Raw genomic sequence first — 26,418 nt, 5'->3', positions numbered from 1 at the left:
GTGAGAGTAATTTTTTGAGATGAGAGTAGATTCACTGAAAGGCTTCCTCACACTGGTCACACTCACACAGTTAAACACACACTCACCTGAAAGCTGCCCAGTGACCACAGTTTAGAGCCTCGCTCAAGGGCACTGCAGGGGTGTTAATGAGGGAGGAAACCGTTAATGCATTTTTAGCCAAACAAAATTATGCAGGTAGCTCGTTGTAACCACTGTAGCAGGCAAAGTTAAACACACTCTAATCTCACAAGATACACAGCATGATGCAACTTCACATCCTCTACTGATACTGAGTGAACTGGACTGATGAGATTAAGTCAATTGAATTTATTGACACCAAACCCAAAGTTAATTGCAGCAATAGAAAAAGTAAATCAATAAAAGTCCCAAAGACCAAGAAAAACAGTCAAACAATCCTGGATGCTTTAAGCAAACCTGCAGGTAATCGAACATATTCACACAAGTAAACACAGGCAGTAAAATGATCACAAGATTCCAAGTTCTTGGTTCAACTCTGACCTAATCGCACGTACCTACTTATACGCACAGTGAGGGAGGCCAATGTTTCAGATGCACCTACTTTGAGCTGTAAACAAAGTGATTAATAACATCTTTAACTAATTTTATCATGTGGCCTTTTCCGTTTTGCTCCACCTGGCCTCATTCTCACCATACAGCCTGTTCCCAAATCATACAAAGAGAGAGTCAAATATGTATTTGTTTTGGTGTACAAACAACTACTCAACTTAGCGGATGTACCACCGTCTGCTACTTCGACAAATGCAGCGCCCAGCCTGGTTGGGTGGTTTGTAATGACAGATGAAGTCAGAGAGAGCGCGGAACAGAGAGATGCAGATAAGCCCTTTGGGACATATTTAGGTGATGAAAATGACAACAGAAAACAAGTCTGTAATTAAAAGCTCTTTTTTTTTTTTTTGTCTCCCTGGTGGCAGGACGAGCTTTCTCCACAAGTCAGGATGATTCAGCCCAACAGCCACTAACATTTTAAGCTATTCATAGCAGATGAGAGGAAGTCTTTGTTACTTATTACATCAGCCCCTGTGCTAAATTTGTCTTCTGCACCTATAAATGATTCTTCTGAGACTTTAGGTTGCTGATTAGGGTTTGTCATCAGCCAAAATTATGTCTGCTACATAATGTCACAAGTTTGGTTCCCACATTACGAACTTGAGTGTAGACCCTTCACCATCAGGAACTTCTTTAGTTACCTTAAATAATCACTGACATTATTAACCTTCATTAAAGCGTTAAAGCTGTTCAGAGTCACCATCCTTTGTCATCTGCCTCCTGTCTTGTTCAGTCACCCTCAGCAGTCGCTGCATGTTGATGAACAAGAGCTGTGAGATGAACCAGTGTGTGTGTGTCTGTGTGTGTGGGTTCCAGAGGGGTCTGTTGTTTTTGCTCAACACTCTCCGCCTGGACTCCTCACAAGGAGGGCTGCAAGTACGTTGCCAGATGGCGAGTGTTGGCAGGGGCTCTGTCACCAGCATCGCACACCGGCTGCCAGCCGGCAGAGCAGCACACAGCCACAGGGAGGCTTTTTAGGCCACACACACATTTGACACAAGGTGCTGGCAAACAGGTCAATCCTGAACAACTGCAGGGGCACTTATAAACACGTGCAGGTACACACTGGGGATCACCACACATGTAAATATTGGCAGCCCAGATGGAGAGGTGGCCCAGACTTCCAGTTATTCATTTAGCGCCTGGTGTGACTTTTCTAGGCTACCGTTTGTAAACGTGGAGCCCAGGATCCCCCTGGGCTGCATGGAGACAGAGAGGTACTCCAACAAAATGAGGAACACTCCATTTAATATGAGTCAATTAAATTGAAATTATTTCAAGTACTGAGAGAACAATGTGTATTGTGGGCCATTTCCTCTCCACTACTACCCAAAACAAATCTCCCCGTGAGGGTTTAAGCCACCAAGTGGGGCATCCTGTCTTAATATGGGATCGTTTCGAGTTCTACAACATTGTTATCTTTGCCTCAGGCTTAAGTGGATTTGCATAGCAGCAAAACAACACATATATTTTTGGAAATACCTCCAATAATTTATGTCAGTATTAGAGAATTTTCCAGTAGTAGGGGCATCTGATCCCCGGTCCCAGCTATATGTCAGAGTGTCTCTGGGCAAGACACTGAACCTCTAATGACCCATTCCATTCCCCAGCTGTACAGTGCTGGTTCGAGGCGGTTGACATTGTGGAGGTGCCAAATCAACATGCGGTCAATGATCCTTAGCGGCGACCCTCACCAGATAAGCCGAAAGGACAAACAATAAATAAAATTAAATAAATAAATGTATTTTTTTGTATGTTTGTTTTTCAGTAGTAATAGTAGCAGCAACAGTTGTTCATTTACACATTTGTTACATTACAAAAGGTATCATTATTAAAATATTAATCATTATATTAAATTGCCCATTTTACCACTTCTGTCTAACAGTGGTGTGTTTTATTTTACATAAGATATGTTTTGTTTAAAACTCTAATCGGCAAAGTATTTAGCTGGAAGGAAAAATACGGCAGCTCTTTTGGACATACCGTATAGTGATGATGACAGAGTCGGACCAGAAGGTCAGCTGGAGTGTTTGCAGCATACTTTTATATTCAGGGTTCATCAAGCAGTCATAGAGATCCAGAATGGACACTCTTCCCAAAAACATTTGCAGAGTAGCAAACCCAAAACATTGATTAAGGTAATTAAATATTTCCACGTTGGACATAGGACATGCAGAGAAGACCCCTGGTAATGCTCAAGTAACATGATGCACATTGGTTTAAGTTAACTTTTGACTAGTTTTGAAAGCAGAAAGGGCACCAAAATCTCACGTTAATAGAGTGCTAGAGTAAACGTAAATACTTTACATGTATGTAAACCGTTAAAGAAGAAAACATTACTTAGAAAACTAAACTGAGCTGTGAAAGGTTTGATTTAAAATGGCCCATGTTGACTCAAACACTGTTGCTTTGGAGACTGTAACAAGCGCCGTTTTGTTTGAACAGGAGGAATAAGGGCCAAACTCCCAAGACCCAATTCAATTTCCTCTGAAGACCAAAAAGTCAGTAGATTGCAATTGCGGCAAGGCAGGAAAGTGTGTGTGTGTGTGTGTGTGTGCCTGCATCCTGCTTTGAAAATGAAGAACCAGGACGCAGGTCTGCGTTTGAATTTTGTCCAATTAATTTTTAATTAACTTCCCAAATTTGTATCAGCAAGTTCGTAAATTCATTTTCTTCTCGACTGACAGTGCGGCTGACCAGAATATTTGTTCTTCATTTGTGTCACTATTGCTTATTCTCTTATTCTGGAGGGACTTCAAAATTCAACATAACGTAATAACAAGTACAGATTTAGCAGCAAACAACAACAATAGTTCCAGACGCCGATGGAAGATAAGCTCCTCCAGTGCACATATGAAACATATAAGACTAATAAGATGTGATATTCAAGTCAGTAGTAACGCAAAATGACTTACAAAGGCTCTAACACACACAGGAAACAGCAGATGTGTGCAGATGTAGCCCGAGAGGAAACACTGTCAAGCAGCTAAGCGTTTGTTGTACAAATAAATGTTCGATACTGAACAGTGGAGATTTGTTGAAATTCTGGTTTAGAGTTGTTGAATTGGTTTCTAAATGTTTGAAGAATCCCCACAGCCTCCTCTCTGGAGAGGAAGCTGGAGAGGAAGCTTCCTCTCTGGAGAGGAAGCTGTGAGGCAACAATAGGCTACAACAGAGCCTACACCAGCTGCACCTGCAGACTGAATTAAAGTGGGTGAGAAAACAAAGTAAGTCATACATCATCATTAAGGAAGATTCTAAGCTTAGTTGACTGTAATTGAAAAGGATTCAGAGGGGCCCTCGCTGACTGTTTAACAGGACGAAGCTTGTTCAAATTGATGCCGTTTGAGGGATTTGACCCACATTTTTGCTGTGTCAACATTGAGTTCACTTGGGAAGAGAACACAATTCACATCATGGACGCAGTGTCAAACTGAAAGTCAAACTGAAATTTTAATTCTCTTCACCTCTTGTGTCTAAAGAAATGAAGCAGTAGGGCTGGTACTGTTTCGAGACACACACTCATTTTCTGGGGAGCACTGCTGATTCACCTGGGCTGTCTGCTACTCTCCACGTTAAGATAAGTTTTGAAGCATGTTTATAAAAAAATGACAAATTAAGAAAAAACGTATACTGTAGCTTTAAGTAAAAATAAACATGAAATCTTTTATTTCTTTTTTTATGAGACTAAAAATATATTGTCCTACAGACAACTAATGAAGACAGGAGAAACTATGCCTGACAACATTTCATCGCAAGGAATATCTGCTCCATCCATGTCATCCCCATCACCCTACACAGGCACACAACATCCCATGGTTCCTGATCCTTTCGTTACTATGGAGACCAAGCAGTAGTGTCTCTGTGGACAGAAAAAAAAAAAAAAAAAGACCTAAATCCCACCCTTGGCATTTTACTGTTACACAGGAACAGACTCTCACGCAAATACATCAACATCTGTTGTCTGGACAAACCAAAGACTGCACACACGGCTTCCCATGCACCTAGACTTACACAATGATGCTGTTCAGGGTCTATTCCCTCAGGAGCCACAAGGTCACAACAGTGACCACGAGCAGAGCTAGAACTATCGGTCCCCTCACCTTCACCTAGTCACTGCTAGACTCCTTGGTGACCGCATGTCATTGCCCGGCCACTTACAATTCATCTGTCTTGCTGAGTGACACGAAGGTCTGATGGCAAGAAGGGGAAAGGGTGTGCGACTCTGTGTCTTTGTGTATGTACTAGGGGGACTGTTATGTCACTGTGCTACAATCCTCAAGGGGACACACAATGACAGACTGGTTATTGTATGAACAGTTTATAGGCTTTGTGTGTCACAACCAAGCCTCCATACAACGGCAAAGGAATAAGTAAAAGGAAACATGCAGAGAGGACACCTCACAGTTTGTCACATGATAAAACACACAAACCATTAAGCCTTTTAATGATGTCTCAATGTACTTGCATGCATGCACGCACATGTGCGCACACACACACACACACACCTTTCCTAATGGTAATGGAACACCACGGCAATTTCTTATCAACCAAATCCCAGTGACATCCTGCGTCAATGCTGACAACCAGCAACTTTACTCCACATAATGCAAAAACACACAAAGTGACAGATTAAGATAAACCAAGTGTCCTTGTGGACTTTTTTTTTTTTGAAACTCATCCAAACAACCCGAACAGAAATAGGCCAGACAGATAAGTGGAGGACAAGGAGAAGGAGGTTGGTTGTCAAAGATGAATAGCTGTGCTTGACAGTGTGTTTGTCTGTGCCATTGCACATTCAAATCAGACCTATAATAATAGTAGGCAACATCATATAACACACCCATATAACAATCTAGTGTAACCAGATTTCTAGTTAAAACAGTGAACTGTATGATTTCCGCCTATTACACAGGCAGGACATTGGCCACTCAGCAGCAACAGCTGGCAGCTGTGCTTGTTGCCTCTATTATGCTTATACAGTGCCTTGCGAAAGCATTCATACCCCTTAAAATGTTTTTTTATTTACAAAAAATTTGTAAATTTACATTACAACCACAAATGTAAATGTATTTTATTGGGATTTTAGGTGATAGACCAACATAAAGTGGTACATAATTGAAAAGTGAAAGGAAAATTATAAATCATTTTGAATTTTTTTACAAATAAATATTTAAAATCCGTGGCGTTGGGTTATGTTTTTTTTTTTTTTTCTGATGTCAAATGTTAGAATGTTAGACAGAACACAAGAGGTTAAGGTGATAAAAAGGCCTGCAGACCTTTTCTGTATGAAGGCAAGACAACAATGATTTGGAATATGTTTTTGCATGTGAACAGATGTTTACTATGGATGTGTAAGTTAAGTTTTCTTCAATGAATGTCACATCTAAACAGTCGCCAACATTTAAAAAACTGCCAGACCGAAACAGACTGTAATCACATCACTCATGTCCTGTGAGACAAGTTAAACCTCATTTCCAAAACTTAAATAAAACATAAATAAATCCACTTTACTTTTGTAAATGAAATATTATTCGTTTTTCAGTGACTTATTTTGTCTAATTTCACTCTGTCAATTATGTAATAATAATCTATTAGCAAGCATGACAGCAGTGGTATCAAACTGGAGATAAAGACTCCATGCCAGTACTGGCTTGCTTCCACTTCATTCTCTGTTGATCTCAGTGGGGCATCACAGCCTAAGCAGTGAAGCGAGCTCCCCATACTGACAAGTGTCTACTGTAGTTCGGTTACGAATGCTCATAAAAGATCCAATATAATAAGAGAAAATCCATTACGTGGTACAAATGTGTTGTTCACAAAGTCCCCCTAAAAATGAAAAACAGAGGAAAACAGTCTCCTTTTCAAAAGGAAAGCATATATTGTGTTTCTTGGAACTGTGCGGGGAGCATAAATTGCTTTTAAGGGTCCCTGCTGTCATGCTGATGACCATGCAGAGGGTGATGCAAAAGCTTAATTTACTACATTACAAAAGCAAAATTACAACAAAGATAAATCATAAAGATGTTGAAGAATAGGACACAATCTTTTGACATAAACTCATCTTCTATCTAGTGTGAGTACTTTATTACCTGACACTTTAATTTGCATCTGGGTGTCTCCCTATGTTGAAAATACAAAAGAAAATCTCATCAACATCACTGTCATATACCTACAAGATGGGGTTATATACTTCATTTCACACACGTCAGCTGAGCACCGTCCTCTAAACACCCAGTTCATTATTGCTCTACTACTCATACAGAGTAAAATGGATTCATTCTCGTCTTTCTCAGTTGGTCATTCCTGCTCTTATATGCAATGAGTCAGATTTCAATAGGAAACACTCAAGACCCACTTTAACACACATACATGTATTCATAAATACAGTGTATAAAGTAGAGACATGCCAACTTGAAAATTAGCTGAATAAGTTATATTTTTACCGATTTTAAAGGTTTTATGTGCTAAAAATGCTACTTATCAGCCTGTAATTGTCCATGAACTAGTTGTCACTAAAGGATTCATGTAAAAACAAAGTAGCAGCAAGAGTTGCTATTCAATGGCATTTGCATCAGGACCAATATTCTAATTCTCATATCCAAGAAGTGAAAAAGAGGCTGAATGCACCGTAATGTGCAAAATTATCTTTATAATTCCTGTTGTGGATGCAGCGAGGGCTATAAATTGTGGGGTTTTATCGTGTTGTGGTGGCTCTGATGACTCAGGCGCATACTGTGTACCCGTTAATCTGGCATGCAACCTTTGTCACATGTCATCACGCCTCCCTCCCGTCGTTGCTGTCTGTCTCTTCTGTCAAATACCAAAGAAAGCAGAAAAACTGCCAGGACAAGAAACAAGTGCAAAGAGGCTTCGAGATGAGCAGGATCACAGCTATGTCACAAGCAAAATTCTTCATCAGTTATCATTACAATTACTATCTGGATTCTCTCAGATAGACTGGGGCATAACACTCCCAGTGAGACAGGCCGGCGCAAAGAGAGCAGCGGAGGAGCAGGAAATACATAAGCCAACACCACCCAGTCCCTCCTGGCCACAGTCAATTCCATATCCCTCTATTGATTTCAATTAAGATAACTGTTACAACGCAGCATGCACAACACTAAGTTGATAAACCGGTGGAGCAAAAGTAGTGCAATGATTGATTGGAGTGAAAAGCTGTATAGTGAATGGAGCCCATTGTTGCTGAGAGGGCTGGAGGTGGAAATGGAAGGAAATCGTGAGAAAAAGGGCAATTACATGAAATGCGCTCTTAGCTGTGCCACAAAGTAGCAGCAGGTACTGGCTTTGAGAGGGGCAATCAGTTTCCCCGACTCTGGTAATTTGGATGAAGTTTAAAAGCCAAGTGGGAGAAGAGAGAAGAGCTTTACTCACTTAAATCGCTCTATAGTGTTTTGAGCCTCTAGAAGAATGGTTTGACTTTTATACAAGGGACTCTGTTTGTTTTGCACATCGTGGATGGCAGGTGCAAGTCCAATGCCAAAAAACATTACATGTATATGAATAGACTTTCTTTTTGGGAAGAGAGGAACCATTATGGGTTTTTAAACCTACAACGGCAAGATGTAGGGGGTTTTGTTCTTGTACACGAAGTGTCTGTGCCAGCAATTACAAATATATTTGTGAAGACGTGTGAATAATGGATGCATCACGCATCAGAGAGGAAAAAAAGCCCACGTTTGCTTTGAATTAGTGATGACTACAATGCAGACTGCATTCTGCTGCCTGTGACACTTGAACAGCAGAGGGATAAGAAGGGAGTGAACCTTGAGAAAATACCGGGGTGAGAAGAAAAGGAAGCAATGTGCATAACAAGAACAGACAAGAGCGGAGGAGGAGTGTCACAAGGAATGAGCAGAAAGGAGGGGAAAAGAAAAGAGAAGGGATTTAATTATCCCAGTCAGTTGTGGCAGAGTAAAGACACAGGGCACACGCCAAAACGGTCTGGGTAAGTGTGTGAGCGGACACACAGAGACAATCACAAAAGGATACACACACACCCAAGAAGTCACACATTGCACATAGCAGCTTGTTAAAACATTTTCAGCCTGGTTGCAAAGCATTTAACAATTAAACATCCCTATCAGTGCCACTACAGTAAAAGGCAAGAACACTCAAAGGGAATTAAAGAGAAGAACAATAGCTTTAAATGGATAGGCTGACTTGGCAAAAGTTAAGCAAGCTGCTTTCCGCCATTTACAGCATGGTAAGCTAAGCTTGACCCTTTCTTCAGTGGTTGCACATCCAGAGATTAGATATGAAAGTGGCCCCCGATCTGACATGAAACGCTCCAACCAACATCCAAAAGCAAGGAATACACAGCCCGAGAAGCTCCACACCGGCAGCGAGAGGTTCAGCTTTGAGATTCCAGTCAGATCTAAAAAGAAATCAGTCAAGCCTCAATGTAACAGACCAATTTAGAGGAGCCAAAATGTCTCAGTGTAACCTGTGATCTGCATGGATTTATTCATCAGTACAATCTGGAGACAGAGCTCAGCTTGGTAAGCAGGATGTATGGAGGAGGACATTACGGGAGTCAAAGCAAAATCCTGACACATTTTGACATTATCATCTTTGTATTACGGGTACACACCCACCCACACATTGAGCAGGACATGCAACAACTTCCTTATGACCGTCACTTTTTCTCGTGCCAACGTGCGTAGCCGAGAAGCTTTATGTTAAGTCTAAACAGTGGCCTCTACTGTAACTAATGTCTTCTAATGTCAGAAAAAAAAAAAAGATCTTACTGTTCGACAATATGGAGAGGAAGCTTTTTCTGCATGGATTTGAACCGGGTGCTTGATTCGCTGCATCGCTGAGGAACACATGTTAATGTGATTTCCATCTGTGCATGAGGGTGTTTGAATTAACTTATTTTTGTCCTCTGCTCTGTAGTCTGATCAGCGGTTCAGGGCTCCGCTGTGGTTCTGTAAGAGTGACCTTCAAATGCCAGGCTCATTGGCTCAGAACTCGATGCCTCATGGAACAATCTGAAAGGTTATAGATCAGAGTAGTAAGAAAGACCAGGAAGACTCCTGGAAGACTTGAGCTTAATGAGCTAACGAGAACCCGAAGAAGGCAAGAAGGCCGACACCAGGAGAGAAATGTGGAGGACAATTAGATCACTGCAGCAAGCCATGTTAAAGGTCTTCAAGAAAATATTTAGATTAAACCTGCAGGATAATCAGACTCCAGTGCAGCAGGAAATAAACACAAATATACAGCACTGTGCCTGCTCCATCTTCTGTGCTGTGGTTTCCTGGGGCAGCAATATGAAGGTGGCAGACAGTAACAGACAGGACAAACTGATAAGGAGGACTCGTTGTGTCCTGGAGGAGAAGCTGGACCCTCTGCATGTTGTGGCTGAGAGGAGAATGTTGTCCAAACTCCTCTCAATCCTGGACAATCCCTCCACCCACTCCACTGTGTTCTGGCTACACAGAGGAGCACTTTCAGCCAGAGAACGATCACAGTCAAGTGCTCCACAAAACGCCACAGGAGATCTTTCTCCCAGTGGAGCTTGAGTTTATAGATAGATAACAGAAATATACTGATTCCCATTCAAGCCAAAGACTTTTACTGCGCTCTCATCCATCCACAGAACACTCTTACATTATCCTTTGGTATTTCCACAAGGTTTTGAGCAAACTGTAGATGGGTAGCAATCCTCTTTAACCAACAACAAATACTATTGTTCAATGTTGACGGTGGACTCGTGGACACTGATATTACCCACTGCAAGTGAGGCCTTTAGTTTCATAGATGTTACCTTGGTGTTCCTTCCTCCTCCCAGACTATTGCACACATAGTTCTTGGTGTAATCTTTGTGGGCTTACAACCCCTGGGTAGCATAACAGTGGCATTGAATTCTAGTCGACTAGTAAGAGCATAAACCTTTTAGAAATTGAAAGGTTAAAAAGCTAATTTCTAAAGTATTAAGACATCTTTCTTGTTCCATGAAAAAGTTCCACAAACCTGTATTGTCATGATGGGAAATTGATAGCAAAGACCCAGATTTCTCTTTCAATAGGGACCAGCCTCCCAGACTCACCTGGCTACGAACCTGTTCATTGTTTTAGGACTCGGATTGTGATTATGTTCATATGATAGATAGGTGACTCATTGAAAAATGGGACAGCAGGAACAATGCTTTTGTCTGTATCCATGGGACTAATTACGATCTCATAAACACAAAACTCCTAACACAACTGTACCATAACTCAGTGTGGAGACACAGAAGTCCACAAAGGTTTGAAACATTCGAGGGCTCCTGAGACCAAAACTAATTTTGGGGATATCTGAGGAGCCCTAATTAACTACAGTCCAAATTTACCATCATGATGCTGACCTCAAAACACAGTGCTGTGTGGTTTCAGCACGTCACATAAAGGCTATGTTTAATAAATCTATTTACCACAATCGACTTTATCACAACATCACCCTTCATGTGATTTATTTTTCAATGGCTGTACGGCTGGTGGCTGTAAAGTGTTTCTCAAATTCATGAGTTGACTATAATTGTGCTCTGTTGACGAATGACCTCAGTGGATTTTTGGGATGTAATGACCATCAAGGATTCGTCTACCGTTAACAATTCTTAACTGAAGAAATATGTAGCCTCCAAACTTTTACACTAAATATTGTGAATGACAGCGGTGCAGTAGGGAGACAGACTCAAGTAGAAAAAAAAAACAAAAGATCTGGAGAGAAAAAGTTATTAAGAAAACTTAACAGATTTTCTAGGCCACATGCTATGAAATATTCTTACAGCCTGCCGTTTGTCATTCCAATTAAACCTGGTGGTTATAGGAGTGTGCGTGTGTATATTACACTGAAATGTGTTCCTCATTAACTTCTCTATGATGTTCCAGATATATTTTTCTAATCTATACATTTTCCTCCCCATCATCAATCTGTGAGTTTACTTGTGTATGTTTTTGTCTCTGTGTACAGTAAACCTTTATATGAGCATGTTTATCTCAATGACGGACTGTGTATTTATGTGTGTTTCCACCTCCCCCCTGGAATGTTTTCTATATGAAGTCCCTCCCACATGCCACAGCGGGTCTGATGTGTCCAGCAAACTAGCTGACTACAGTGGACAGAAAGGCCTCCTCCTGGCTGTACTGAGCTGGCCTCTGCAGGTCCACTCTGTCTAGAGATCCAGTGTAGGACATTTACCTCTAACTTTCATTGCAGCCTTGTATGTTAAACCAGCATTAATGCCATAAGAACTGGCTGCGTTAATGAACTCACACTTACACAATAAACAGCAGTCAGCTCCTTTGGAGAGAGCAGAAAAGCTTGACAAGTGATCATCATGTGCCAGGTAGTTTACAAAGTAAACGCCTGTGCACCAACACATCAATGATCTGTGTTTCTGTGGGAATGAAGTTGAATTAATATATAATATGATAATACATCAGTGGTTTAAAAAACAGTGTCAGCACATGTATTTGTTGTGGAGACTACAAAAGTTTGTACCTTCATCCTGAGGGGAACACGAATATTTGTACAAGCTTCAAACAATCAAACAGATGTTGAGGGATTTTAATTTTTTAAATGGCGGCCAACCTATGTCCCCTTTCCATACCAACATTTAACAATTATTGATAATTTAGCAATAAATAAAATGACTTTGCCGCTGTCCGTCAGTTTAGGTCACATAATGGCCTTTCACCTGATGTCAGGTCAACGCAGTTGTAGCTGCAGATCCTGGGGACGTGGCAGACACTCAGTGGGAGAAAAGGTTCAGATTCTTCTCATATTTTGAACATTTAAATCCCCACTTCAGCGTGTCTGTCCCCTGTTAACATGAAGAAGCTTGTACTATTAATGGTATGTGGTGCTTCAGTTCCATTTATTACATTTCTGTAGCTCTTTAGTGTAATTAAATGATTGAATCCACAAAAACTGTAAGTAACACCAGCACTTTTAATCAGGCTACATGAGGGGTGAGGAGAGAGGGGACAGAAAAGACAGACAAACTCAGGATGCATCAATAGCAACAGAAACATGAAAATAGAAAACAATGTGTAAATTGATATATAAGAAAGGAAAAAGGAAACTGACTCAGGACCAGCCCATGTGACAGGAAAGAGAGATATGTTAGTCTGATTTAACGATCTCAATCCAGGTCAGAGCAGAAGACTGGAACCTGCTGTAAAACAACTATCGTTTCTTATGTTGCTAAAAGCTTGTTTGCACTAGTAAAGTTTGTAGACACAGCAGTTTACAGCAGAGAAACAAAATGCTCATTTCTGAATAATAAAACAATAACAAATTGTTAATTTTTTTAAAATTCAAAAACAAATCAATTCCTGCAGAGGACCTGAGATGGAGAAGATCAGACATCTGGAGAAGTTCTCATTGAGCAGCTTACTACTCTCATTGAGTAGTAAATATCCAGAAACCAGCTGTGGGCAAATGCTAAAGTTGTTTCATTTTTGAGTAACAGACATTTCTATGATCAATTGTAATATTTATTATGAATTAACTATGTTATCAACAATAAACAAAAGTGACAAATATATTAAATAAAAATGGCTTCTGTATTAAGACTGTGAGGAACAGTACTTTGGGAAATAAGTTTGTATTAAGATTCATTTTTACTTTCTGATTTAATATGCGTTGCTAGATTTTAACTGCTAATGCTGCAAATAATGTTGGTGTGTGGCATTTTAAAATCCTATTCTTTCCTATTGTGTCTCTCCTACTTGTACTTTGTTTACGATGAACCACATCTGTAAATGTGTGAATTATTGCCCTGCATCATGCTGTTAGTAACCCAGATATTATCCATGGAGTCTGACAGATTTCTTTTAGCAGCCTAAATATTTTGAAGCTGACTGGTAATTTCATTCGACTGCATCAGGATCCGGTTAAGTACTAATAAAAACTGTAAACATTGCTTATTATGTGGGAGTGTATTAATGTATATAACTAAAATGTAAAATAGTAAATTTTACTATCTTGCAGCACTATGTAGCTATTTTTGTTATTAGAAAGATGTAGACGTTTAAAGGGTGGTGAAACATTACCGCATTGTGAAATCATTCACGTAAACACCCTCAACTGATGAAACCACCACTCTCTGACAGACTTAAAAAGTAATTTTCATGTGGTTTTTAGCCACTGGAGCATGCACCTCATCAGGGATACAATATCAAAATTATTCATCTTAATCATTTCCTTTACTGTGGGATTTTAGACGTGTTATACAGCTTCTTCACATGCAGCAAAATATCTTTAAGGGTCAACAGCAACCAACTAAAACCTATGAATACTCATTCTATCTACACGCGGACCGACGGAGGGTAGCGGGGTCATTAAGGAAGTCAGACCAGTTTATGAAAAGGTCTCTCACAGCTTGTGTGTATTAATCAACATGACACTAACTAAACAAGCACTGCTGGAGAGTAGGGCTAATGAACAGGAATGGACTAAAGGCAAACTCAGTCTTAATCACGGTACAGACATGATGAAAAGAGGGGGTGAGGAGAGACAGCAGGTGGAAAACTACATGGAGAGAAGAACAGAAAGAGCAGAGCTGGTAAAGAATTGTTTATTTTTATGTTCATTTTAAACCTTCTGAGGGGATGTGAATATCTAAAATACTATTGCACGATTGGAAATCTGACTATTTATTTCAACAGGTCTCACGTGGTAAACCCCTATAAAGTGCCACACTTGTTCTCAGCAACAGCTTATTAATGTGTGTGTCTTTGGCGTCTGGCGGCTGCGAAGAGACATGAGGCAGTAAATCAGATTCACATTCAGAGCAGGAAGAATTGGACTGCAACATTTCCCCTACTGACACAAAGCTAATGATGGGATTAGGGCTGCAACATATATCTTTTCAGAATAGTCAATGCAATATACAACGCATAATATCAAGTGAGGCAAATTAATGAGGCTACATGTAATTATTTCTTTTTCTTTTTTTTTTTTAAAGCTAACTTTAATGCTGTTAAAGGTGTTAAAATATTTTATTTAGTCCAAAATCACTTCTGAAGAGCAGTTATAGTGTCAATTTACTGTTGCAACTAAAGAAAGTGAAGGTGAGTATTACTTTTTTTTACTCAATGTATGTTCATACACTATCTGGTCAACCACAAGCTGTGTCACTGACAATGAATAACCATAAGGTCTGTATAAGAAGTGACAAAAGTGAATTGAACCTTTGTAGAAACTAACCCTCAACTCCTGAAGGAAATACTTCAGCTATATGGCTGCTAACTGCTCATGTTAGCCAATAACTGGATCTGTCTGTCTAATGTGCAGTTTCCTGCTGCAGAAAAAAAATTTTATATTATAATAATATATAATTCTCCATCTTACACACACACACACACACACACACACACACACAAATCCTTTTATCCCTGAACCCATACTAACACAAAACCACTCAGACTCTTAACAAATCCAATCTTATTCACATCAGCATGCAGGCACACACAAACATGCACACTTTCTCTCGCACACTAGAACTCACTGCATATCAGAAAGTGTGTGGGTGGTGGTTTCCCCATAGGCCTTTGGTGACATCAAGTCAAGGAGACATTGGACATGCACACACACACACCAATCATAAATACAATTGAACAAACTAGACAAGCATCAAGTCCCACATCCAGCTGCTAATATGTATACGCACATTCCTACACTCACTCTGTACTGGTCCACGTGAAGACAACAGTATGGAACAAGCAGTAACCGCAACAACAACACTGACAACAAAGAGAGAACAGTTAAATAGAGAAGATGATGACGAATAGACAACGTATGAATGTGTCAAACTCTTGTTTATTAGATAGGAGGACAGAGAATGTTATTTTACTGGGAGACAGTGATTCAGACTGGGCACCTTGGCGCCAGACGGGTAACTGTCACTGTTTCCATGGTGGCCTGATCAACTTTGGGGAAATCTACTAAATTAATCTTGCATCCAAATCCCATTACCAACAGCGTTATGGGCAATCCAACAAGTAATAATCTAGAAAATTGTACACACAATTACAGCGTGATTTGCAATTTTACAATGTAAAGACATTATCTGTGGTCACTGGAAAGTGAGATGAACTATAAACATGGATAAGCATTAGTCTGCTGAAACACAGGAAGTGCTACAGTCCTTTGTTGGATAATGTACAGTAGTTCTTCAACTGTAACTGCTTTCAACTTCAGGATTTTAAACCATATTGATATTTCTAAGAAAATGTCCATCCTAAAAAGCTCTGGGTTTTTGAGCTTCCAGGGAAAGATCCTTTTAATGTACTGTAGCTATAAAGATGCTAAAGACAATGAGGTGCTGTTTTAATCTACAAACTGATTTTTTATGATGACAAAAGAAGTTCGTAGAGTTGACCTGTCGGCTTAGGAGATTCCTCCACAAAAAACATTTCCGTTTCAAGTGCGTTGGAATGATAATTAGGAACAGCTCTCAGTTTAATGTAAAACTAAATCAACAGCACCACAATGAACAGCTGCCAGATGACCATTTGGTGGAATCAAAACCTCCTAAACAAGTTCAACAAAAACTACACATTTTAATCTTCCCAGATGTAGGGCATACAACATGCATGCATACTGCATTACTTTTAGCTGATCATATGGGTTGCAGGCCCACTCTGATAAATCTGCACATTCATTTTTGCCATACTATAACAAGTTCTGATTAACTTCTGCTACAATAACTGTTATCCAATGCAGCTACTCTGTTTTCATTTAGGAAGATAAAATACAATGCAGCTCTGCCTCCCTTCTGCAACGTTGCACGTTGTTGCCAACTGGGAAAAAAAAATGCTGCCAAAGTTCTTTTCAGTCAGTGTGACAGACAGCAGTCAAGTGGAGAATAATCACTACTTCTTTCTTAGGGCAGACAGGAAGGAGAAAGGCAGACAGGAAATGTACTGTTGTGTTCGGCTTACTTCAACTCATACAAATGGTGCTTTATTGTTAATGGATGCTTATGCTCCTCTGAATGGACTGAAAAGGAATATACAGCTGGTACTTCTTTCACACACACACACACACACACAAAGGCACAGACACAATAATGACTAATAGGTAAATGACACAGCTGTATTTTCTCTAAAAAGGACGAAAGCACACATGCAGACTAAAAACTATGTGCATGTCCTAAACACTCACGCTTGCTTTATCATGCAGTGAGTACTGCGTTACTGACAAAATTCACAGTTGTAACTGCCCTAAGAAGCACAGTATGAATAGATGCATAGTCTTTCCACACTTATTATAACCCCATTCTGCAAATAACTGCTCCCATTCTTCGCGTCCTCTTCTGCTGCTTCTCGTGGTCCCTCTCCCCTCCCAAGCGGGAATGTTATTTGTCTTTTTGGAAATTCATTATAGACAAAATTTCTAATGCCCTAACCAAAAAAGACCATAGAAGCTGAGAGAAAAACTAAAAGTAGGGGGTTATTTTCCAATTTTTCCAAATCCAGCAGCAGTGATTTGGGCTTCATCATAAAACATGCAAAGAGATGGAAATCTCAATTATAAATTACATGTTTAGAGCCTCTGATTAAATTGCAAATGCTACATCGTTATCGCAGGCTAGATGGCAAAAGAGAAGGAAGTGGTCTTAGAAAGCCAAGCGGGAGGAAGAGAAGGAGGAGAAGGAAAGGGGATGAACATCAAAAATAATGAAGACAAATGGATTTTCCAATGTTTCCTGAATGCTAGAACTAAAGGTCACGTTTTCCAGAGACCCCCTGGACAAGTGCCTGCAGCATTACAAATGCATCGAATCCTTTTTCCTCATACATACACAGTAATCATTGATTTATACATTTTGTCCATCTGTGAATTTACATTACATAAACATTTTTGACCCTTAATTAAACTGATGCTAAATTTAAATTTATTTTTTTTTATCTTGTGGTCACTTAGTAGACACTTTTAGCCAAAGTGTACATACACACACTACAATAAGAGCAACTTGGAGTTTAGTGTGTCTTGCCCAAGGACACTTTGACATGTGGACTAGAAAAGACAGGGATCAAACTGCTGACCCTGCGATTAGAAGCCAATCTGTTCCAAGTGATGAGGCACAGCTGCCTCTGTACCAATGTCAAATAATTGGCATAAACCAACAATATGGACAGACAGCTGTATATTCCTTTGGTCAAGGGGAAATTGTTGGGTTCGTTTTTATAGTCTTATAGTTTTTATAGTCTTGACTTTATTCTGTAAAATACCTAGAGATGACTTTGTTGTGAATTGGCGCTATATAAATAATGTTGAATTGACTTTAAGTTTAGTTCAGTTCAATTAAAGTCAAAGTTACCCATTTGCCTTATGGCCATTTTAAGGAATTATTACTGCTTATCCCACTTTGAATCAACACCTAATGCTGGCGTAACTTTGTCAGTAGTAAATAAAAGTTTGCAATAATATGTGTCTATGTCAGTAATCGGATGAGTGCAAACAGACAAGCAACTTGTGTCATGTTTCTGCTAATTTACTATATTAATCTAGTGTTTAACTTAATTAAGCTCCCAATGAAAGAGTTATTATCCTTTTAAAAAGTATTTTCAACATCATTTTGCTATGCAACTAAACGTGTCCATTCCCCTGTTTATTCCTGTTCCTCCATTTCTCAGCCTGGTATGTGGTTTTGATGTGCAACGGTTTGTTTTCTGAAGGGTGTTTGACTTTTACCCAGCAGCTTCAACAATTAAATGTAGAACAACATATTTTTTCCCTGAGATATTTTATCATACATAAAAAAAACAATAATAATAATAAAATCTCTTTATCATGGCTGGTATACACAAAGCGGAAAAAGTTCGTACAGTAAAGCCATTGCTGTTTTGGTACTAAAATTCACTGTGACATACAAAAGGGCCAATGGTGGTATGAACCGCAATACAGTTTATCATTTAAATTCAAAATGACAACAGTGTAAATAACATGGTATAGTACATCCCTCACAGTAGCTTAAAGCAACTACAAAGACCTCCCAGGGGAAGCAGCAATAACCTTCCCATCAGCCATTTACCCTCTGTGCATGGAAATTTAAAGATTGCTTGAGCTAAAGTAATTGAGTAGTTTACGCATCATGTCAACATCAGAGTGTTTCTTGTAAATATCCCATTGGCTCCTAATGTCGACTTTATCATCCTCTTGTGCTGCTCTATTAAGAGCAAATGTAGATATAAGCAGAGAGCCGGGACAAGATTAAAAATTAATGAGTAGTTATGAAATCTCATGTTATGAAATGAACATGTAAAAGGAAAGAATAATTCACTTCCCTCATGTTTTCATGCCTTAAATCCCAATTCTAGCCAAAATAAGCACACAGACATGGTAATGCACACAGGGCCGTGCACTTGCATACACAACCCTGTGCCATCGTGCTCCTTCACCCATCCATAATGGTAAACTTTATGCCTGGCTGGTTCGATACAGGGAGACGGGAGCGAGGCATGGAGGGTGTTGAACCGACTCATGCAGCATGAGCAAATGAAGAAGGAGGAGGAGGAGGAGAGGGGAAGAGGAAGCCTAATTCCAGACCTATGACTCACCACCCACATCACCAAGTTTATCAGTGACTCAAAAGGTCTGATGTTAATTCTTGTGAATGGCTGTTGTGTGGCCGGACACATAACAAGGCCAATCAGAAGACTGTGGGGCAGGACTAATGCCGGTGACGTTACAAACTGTGTCGACGTCAGACAGACTGAGACGTACAATCATAGATGGAGAGAATAGAGAAAATGGGCCCACAGGTGTTCACAGGTAAAAGGCTTTCATCCCTGACACAGAAGACACAGACTGAAGACTACAAATTAGTTTTATCCTTTTGCATTTAAAACACTCTGTGTCATTTTGTCACACATTTGGTCATTATGCATTTGTTTTTTTTGGTAAGTGGTAAGCTTTCATCTCTTTGTTGTTATTGTATTTGTCTATTTTTGGTCATTCTATCTTTTTGGAAAGCAACTTAAAAGGCACTTTCTATGTATTATCTCTTTATGGGACCCACACCCTCTTGGGTGCATGTTACTTACATCATCAGGATGTCCTCATATCATAAGAGTTCCAAAAAAAAAACAAAAAATGGTCTGACCTATGTTGCATGTCATTCCAAATCATCATCTTCTGGCTTTCAGTGTCAACATTCTCTGGTAACAGAGAAAACAGAGGTTGACATGTCCTGTCACAACTCAAGTCATGTAATCCACCTTTTCAGATGCATAAACTATGTCACAAGTTTAGACTTACAGTTTTTAGCTTCAATAGTAGAGCAAAAATAGGAACTGGAGATGAAAGGGAGAGATAGGATAATGATGATGGTACTCTTCAAGAAAAAAAAATACCTCCAAAGACTATTTAAGATTTTGGTGGCTTTTACAATATGCAAACCAAATTATCATGTTTGCATACAATAAAATCCATCTAAAATCTGCACAAAACAGTTTACGGGAGCAAAAAGTCACCCAGTGGCCAAAACTTCCACAGAGTTGCATTCACAAAGAGAACAAGCTGTAAGAAAAAGAAAAAGGAACTCTTCATTCACATGAGATAAGGGGGCTCCATCTATAATAAGATGTCATAATATATTTAGGTTGTGTGATACATGTTTAATCTCCCTCATCTCTCCGCCTGTCCCCCTGTTTCTCACTCAAGTGAGCAGTTGGCGTAAAAACACTGGCTGCAGCAGTAACAATAATCACGTCAAGCCTTCCCTGACGTTCATATAAAGATGATGCTGGGTGAGTCACAGAGGCGAGCGGAGAAAGAAACAAATCAATAGCAGACAGAGTGAGGGATGGGATGGTGAAGCAAGATGGATATTTAGGTTGACATTTAAACTAAGGTAAATAACCTTCTGCAGAGTGACCTCTGTTTGTTTTTGTCAGGGCTGACTCCACTGTGGTGAGTGAGGCCTGTTTTTCTGTTTATCCGTCTCCCTTTTTCTATATACACAACGTTTGTGTGTTTCCTGGCTCCGCCTCTTTAACTATCCCTCTCACCTTCTCCACTATCTATTCAGGCAGCTGAAAGCACGTCAACACGCAGGTTGACGCACAAGACATACCTCAACATGGCCATAACACAAAGTGAGCCTTCTTTTCTATTGTAGCTGGCTACCTGTTTACCAGTCGCATGCAGTTGAGTACAGACATACATTTATGAGCGTTATCAACCATCAAACTTTGGCTGAACGAAGATGCTTTTCCTTTTTGCTCATCTTCTATTCAATTTTCCCTTCGTTTCCCGTCATACTACTCTCATGGCACTTTAATACTTTCTCCAAACTTTCTCACTCTCCCCAATGTGCCTTTTGCATGAGTGGAAAACAGAGCGGTCACACACCCCCAGCCAGCCATCAAACATTTACATCATGTGTGGTGCTTTGGAGTCTGAAAGGGAGAAAGACAGGAGAGAGAAAAAAAAAACGAAGAAGGGTGGAATACAATGAAGCAGACAGATTGAGTGCAACTTTTGGGAAAACACACATAAAAAGAGGCGAAGAGAGTATAAAGGACAGAATCATAGAGAGAGAAAGAGGCATGGGAACAGCTGAACATCTGAAACAGAAGAATCATTGTCTGAGTGCCAGCAGGTCAGGAGTTCACCACTAGTTCGCTGCAAGGCAAAATAATGTTACCATGAGTAGTATTAAAGATGGAAACTATATACAATCACAAGGTTTTCATTTAAAACTCCAGATGTATGGACATCATACAAGTCACCAGGCTGTTAGCAACTGATAAACACCATGAACTGATGAAAGGCAAAGAGGGTTTAACGGGCAGAACATGCATAAAACATTTCATCTGGAATTAATGAAGCTTCTCAGATGAGAGGTGAAACGTTTTCAAGAGAAAGTACAGTTGCAGCTGAACAAGCACCTTTGGGAAAACTCCAGTGGTAGGTAAAAATAAAAATAAAACTTGTCCAGGTCATAAACAGATCAAGAGATAAAGAAAAAAGATTTGTAAAGAACAGTTAGTATAAGTCTGTCTGGATAGATATCTTAATAATAATAATAAATAATAATAATAATAATAATATTAACAAAAAAAAACATACTAAATAAAGCAATACATATACTCTGACAAAGTAAAATATTTGTGTGTATTTAGATAATGGTTTAATTGAGGTTCAGTTAGGTTTAGGTAAAGGCCATGGTTTGGTTGAAATAAGCCCTTTGTTAAAGCTGCAAAAACTGATTCTTTTGGCCACTTGGGGGCAGCAGAAACAAGCTGTTGAACTGAACTAACAATCGCTTATTTACGCTTCCGGCAGTTATACAGCAACATTAAAACTCATATGGAGTGATGTTTCTGGACAACTGCTGATATCAGATTGTAAGGAACAGTGAACAGGTATTGAGAAAAATAACCGAAAAACCACTGAAATTTGAATCAGTTGTTTAAAAACTGTGTTAGTTTTCAGAGATAATTAATGCAGTGCTAAATTCTACAGCATTAAGAAAAAGAATATTACATAACATTTTTTATCATTCATAAAACCTGATCACTTGGTCAACACATACTACTAATTCATCACACTTTCCCAAGGTCTAGGACAGGTGTTGAGACAATTAGGCCAGAAAGAGTGTGTGGTGACTAATACTCTGAAGTATGTCCAGGAAAGGTGATTTTTATTTTTTAAGACAAAACAAATAATGATATTTTAGGCCAGTACACAGTGTATTTTTGTTATGTCTTTGGCACAATCCAAAAAAAAAAAACCCTACGTGCTTAACCTTGTAATGCTGCTAGAAATTTACAGTACTTTTACCATAACCTAACATGTACCACATGCCTGATGATAAATAAGCATGAAAATTAAGTTTAGAACACATGGTCCTGGTTGGCTATTATTTGCCTATTACTTTGTACTATGGTAAATGCAACACTGTCACCACTGAAGTTTACTGTTGAGTTTTCCTTTTAGGCACTCTCTCATTGTGTCTACTCTGCTCTTTTTTATACCCCAATTTCCAATTTTAGCTTTTAGCTGTCACTTTTGGAGCATTAAAGTGAGTGAGTAGATAGACCTCTGTGTCTCACCCAAGGACACTTTACCATGAACATGGCTGATAATGGGCTCGACTGGCAGTTAACGGCTGTAATGGGTGTTGTCGTGTCTTCAGATCAAGCCCATAGACTGTGGATTCATCAAGACAAACAACCCAGGGGAGACTACTGCCATCTTTAATTATTTCTAAATAAAGCAGTTTTTAGTGCTTTTCTTCTTGCATGTTCCCCTCTCTGTACCTACCCAACCCCTAAAAATCTCTGTCTCTGCACAGAAATAGGTTATACAATGTGAGAGAGAAGAGAAAAACATGCATTAGTCCCTATTGTGAGCAGAGAGCAAAACACTGAAGGAGAAGGGAGCAGATAAACACAAATATATGGACACACATTTCCATATAGTGTCTAAAAAATATAGATGGTCTCACATAGATGCAGTCCAAAGTGCACACACTAACACACACACACACACCTCTATTCTATCACATAGTGCAGCATGTAGACACAACACACAGGAGCAGATTCTTAACTGAACTCCCTTTCCTTTCCTCCCATCTCACAACTGAGACTGGCTTTTCCCTTTGACCAACCCCATTCATGCAGGTACAAGCCTGCTTCATCATGTTACCACAAACATACATGTGACCCCCTTCAGATATGTATAGTACTGCATGCATTTGCAGGAATGTGCCAATTCCTTCTTTCACCACTGTCTAATGTGAACATGTTTACCTGGTGTTTTTATGAGGGACAAGAGTCACCATGAAGCCTCTGTAGTCAAAACCACAGCAGGTCTTTTCCTAACCTCTAATCTACACGTTACATAGCACAGCAAGCCCTGCCTTCATATTTAATAAATTAATTAGACAAAGTAACCGAGGAAAATATTTGTATTACCAATAAGAAAAAGTAATTTAGGAATAAATTATTTTTAACATTGTAGTATTATTGACTTGTTCAATTTAAGAAGTCAATAAACAAGAGTTTCTTGTGTGAAATGTACCAAAAGAAAGTACAACAATTTGCATGACAACAAAAATGTGTTTGTGCGTGTTGCAATATATATGAATTGAGCTTGTGTTGTGTTTTGTAACCATGCATTTTTTTTCCTGAGGTTTCGAACCACTCCCTCCACATCACTGCTCCACATCCAAAACATGGACTGATGTGCGTGCGTGCAGAGACACTCACACACACACACACACAGAAAAACATGCAGACATACACAATTCACCTTTAAAGGGGTAGAGATACACTACATCAAAATGGAGGACCAGTTGTCTGGGGAATGTGATTTTATTCTATTATGTAATCCCCTGACCCAGTCACAAATCACCAGACATACAGTTTTGACCCCACTCATCATGTCAAAACTTGCCATGAAAATTTGCCATTTTGAAGAGCTGAATCCATTTCTGTACCTGTGTTTTCTCACCTTCACTGAAATGTTTTTCCCCACTCCTTGGCTGTCTAATGTCATCTGTCTAGCTTTCACTCTTTTTTTCTTTCCTCTCAACCGCCCACTCTTCCATGCCATCTACCTTAATCTCCCCCAGTCTCCATTTCCCTACCATTTTAATCCCATTGTCTTTCCCCTTTTAATCCTTATCCTCCAATTCTCTGTGTTATCATGTTTATTTTCTGACACATCTCTTGTGACCATCACCAATTTCCATTTCTGTACGTGTCCATCCTCTTTTCCCCCTCTTTTATTTTTGCAACATCACCACAGGCCTTACCAGGTATGAGCTACCGTGAAGCGTCGCCTTTGTCGAATGCTCTTGTTGACCATCAGCTTGCGGAAGAGGCGCGGGGAGCTTCTGGGTGACAGTTTGGGGGATGTGGCACCCCTCTTCCCTCCCGCCACTCCTGACATTTTTGGGGGCTCCAGCTCCAGGTGCATGTGTTCCTTGAACGTCCGGATGCAGGAGTCCATCTCAACGCTCAGCTCGTTGGACGACATCCCTGCAGGCTGGATTCAGTCCTGACTGGCAGACTTTTATTCCTCAGTCAAATTCTGACACTCTCTGTCCAATTCAGTCCCACCACCAAGTCATGTACAGCTGATTCAGTCCTCCTCTTGACACAAAAAAGTTTCACCCAGGTTAAAATCTTGTAGCAGGAAAACTGAGGACACACAATTATTAACCCATTAAAGGGCCGGCTGGCACATACCTATTTTTTTTGCTTGTGTTGCTTTGCCTCTGTGCTTTCCGTCCTTCCCCCTTTCCTCGCTCTTCACGGCTTCGGGAATTAGCTGGCCAGCGGTTGTGCACTCACTCTTTCCTGGTCTTCTGTTCATGAGAGGCTCTTGAATGAGCTTTACCCACGGGTAAAGAGGAGAAGAATTTATTCTGACAACACCATCTCTCTTTTTGTCCTGCTGACTGCAAAGTAACACCCCAGCTCTAGATCTCCCTGCTCCTTCTTGGTTCCCTCTGTCACTAATGCTGCCTGTTAAATGTTTACCTCAGTACCAGCTCTTTCTTTCAGTCCATCCCGGCAGATTGACGTTGGAGGATCCCCTTATGAAAGATTCAGTAGGACCGAAAACTGCCCTCTGCCTCCTCCTGTCTTGCTCTTCCCTCCATTAACTACTGCTTGACTGACCTCCGCTCTCTGCAATCAACCCCCACGTCTCCCAAAAGGCACTCGTGGTGTGGCACAAAGTGACTCCCACTATGCCAAGCCTCCAGTCAAATTTCCCCTTCACTCGTAGTCAGAGCTGTGAGCTGAGCACAGCACAGCACAGCACGCAGGCAAATGCTTCATTTGCTGTTTCATTCAGAATATACACAAGGAGCTCAGAGCAGGCACGCAGCGAGTGCAAGCCACGCCTCCCCTGTGGAGGATTGGCCGGTGGTGGCTGTGACGACAAGCAGGCAGGCACAGTAACAGTTTGTCAGATTTATTTTATTTTTTATTTTTTTAAATTTTTTGTTTAGATTTGTGGTAATATTGCTGATGATGTTGTGACCTATTTGGAGGCAGACACCTGGTGAGCACACGTTTGGAAAAAATATAAAAGCAAACCTCTTAATGTCGGCATCAATGAGGAGAAACACGAACGCTGCTCAGAGGTCAACTGATTTAAATACATTCTCTAATGCATTTATTCCAACACACAAAGGTCCTTTTGAGATAAGAAGGTAGCCACATATTAAGTTACACAAAGTATATTCTCACACACAAACACACACATTAGCACATCCATAATTCTCTCTGAATGGAAGCAATCCAACCAAGAGATAGTCACGGTATGTAGAGATTACAGTCAGTCCATATAGATAGCCACACACACCGGGCTATGCTGAGTTGAAAAGAAGAGAGAAGAAAGGGGGACAATGCCCTGAAGGATCAGAAACAAAGGGGAGGAGGGAGAAAAATCCTATATGAGCATCAGAAATGGAAGGACGGCAGCATGATGAGTGGAAATGTGAGCACTTGCTCGTCGGCTCAGTGGACTGATTTGTTTTGGTTGTGAGTCACTGATGATTCTGAGCCCTCCAAGAGTGCAGCTCTTTCTCACCAAATGCTTGCCAATAAGCCCTATTCGAAGCTTTCCAAGCCTGTGCATGAAGAAGAAAACACTCGTAGTAATATGCAACATGACAGGAGCACGGCAGGATACAGTGTGTATCATTGGATGGTGGTTTAAAAATCATCCAGTGATGCATGGCATTCCCCAGCTCTTTGCCCCCTCTTACTGTTATGTTGAGTTTCACCAGCAAACAGGCAAAACCAGTGCTCAACAAGGCAGAGCCCTGGACCATAGAGTTAAAAA

At 40.1% G+C, this 26,418-nt stretch overlaps 1 protein-coding gene across 2 annotated transcripts in view; it reads right to left on the bottom strand.

Moving 5' to 3' along the window:
- pde4ba (phosphodiesterase 4B, cAMP-specific a) overlaps positions 1-26,418 on the bottom strand; it is a 157,822-nt gene that overhangs the window by 92,641 nt on the left and 38,763 nt on the right. The window contains exons 1-2 of one of the 2 annotated variants that reach the window (XM_067514489.1): positions 24,810-25,390; positions 24,374-24,713 (exon numbers count right to left, since the gene is read on the bottom strand). The exons of the other annotated variant lie outside the window; for it this stretch is intronic. Of the exons in view, the coding sequence (XP_067370590.1) occupies positions 24,374-24,597 (224 nt within the window). The 5' untranslated portion in view covers positions 24,598-24,713; positions 24,810-25,390. Of the gene's footprint in view, positions 1-24,373; positions 24,714-24,809; positions 25,391-26,418 lie in introns of those variants that run through there. 2 annotated transcript variants of the gene reach the window in all.

This window comes from Channa argus, chromosome 8, assembly GCF_033026475.1.
Source record: "Channa argus isolate prfri chromosome 8, Channa argus male v1.0, whole genome shotgun sequence".
Lineage (NCBI taxonomy): Eukaryota > Metazoa > Chordata > Actinopteri > Anabantiformes > Channidae > Channa > Channa argus.
This window is presented reverse-complemented; position numbering and strand designations above follow the sequence as displayed.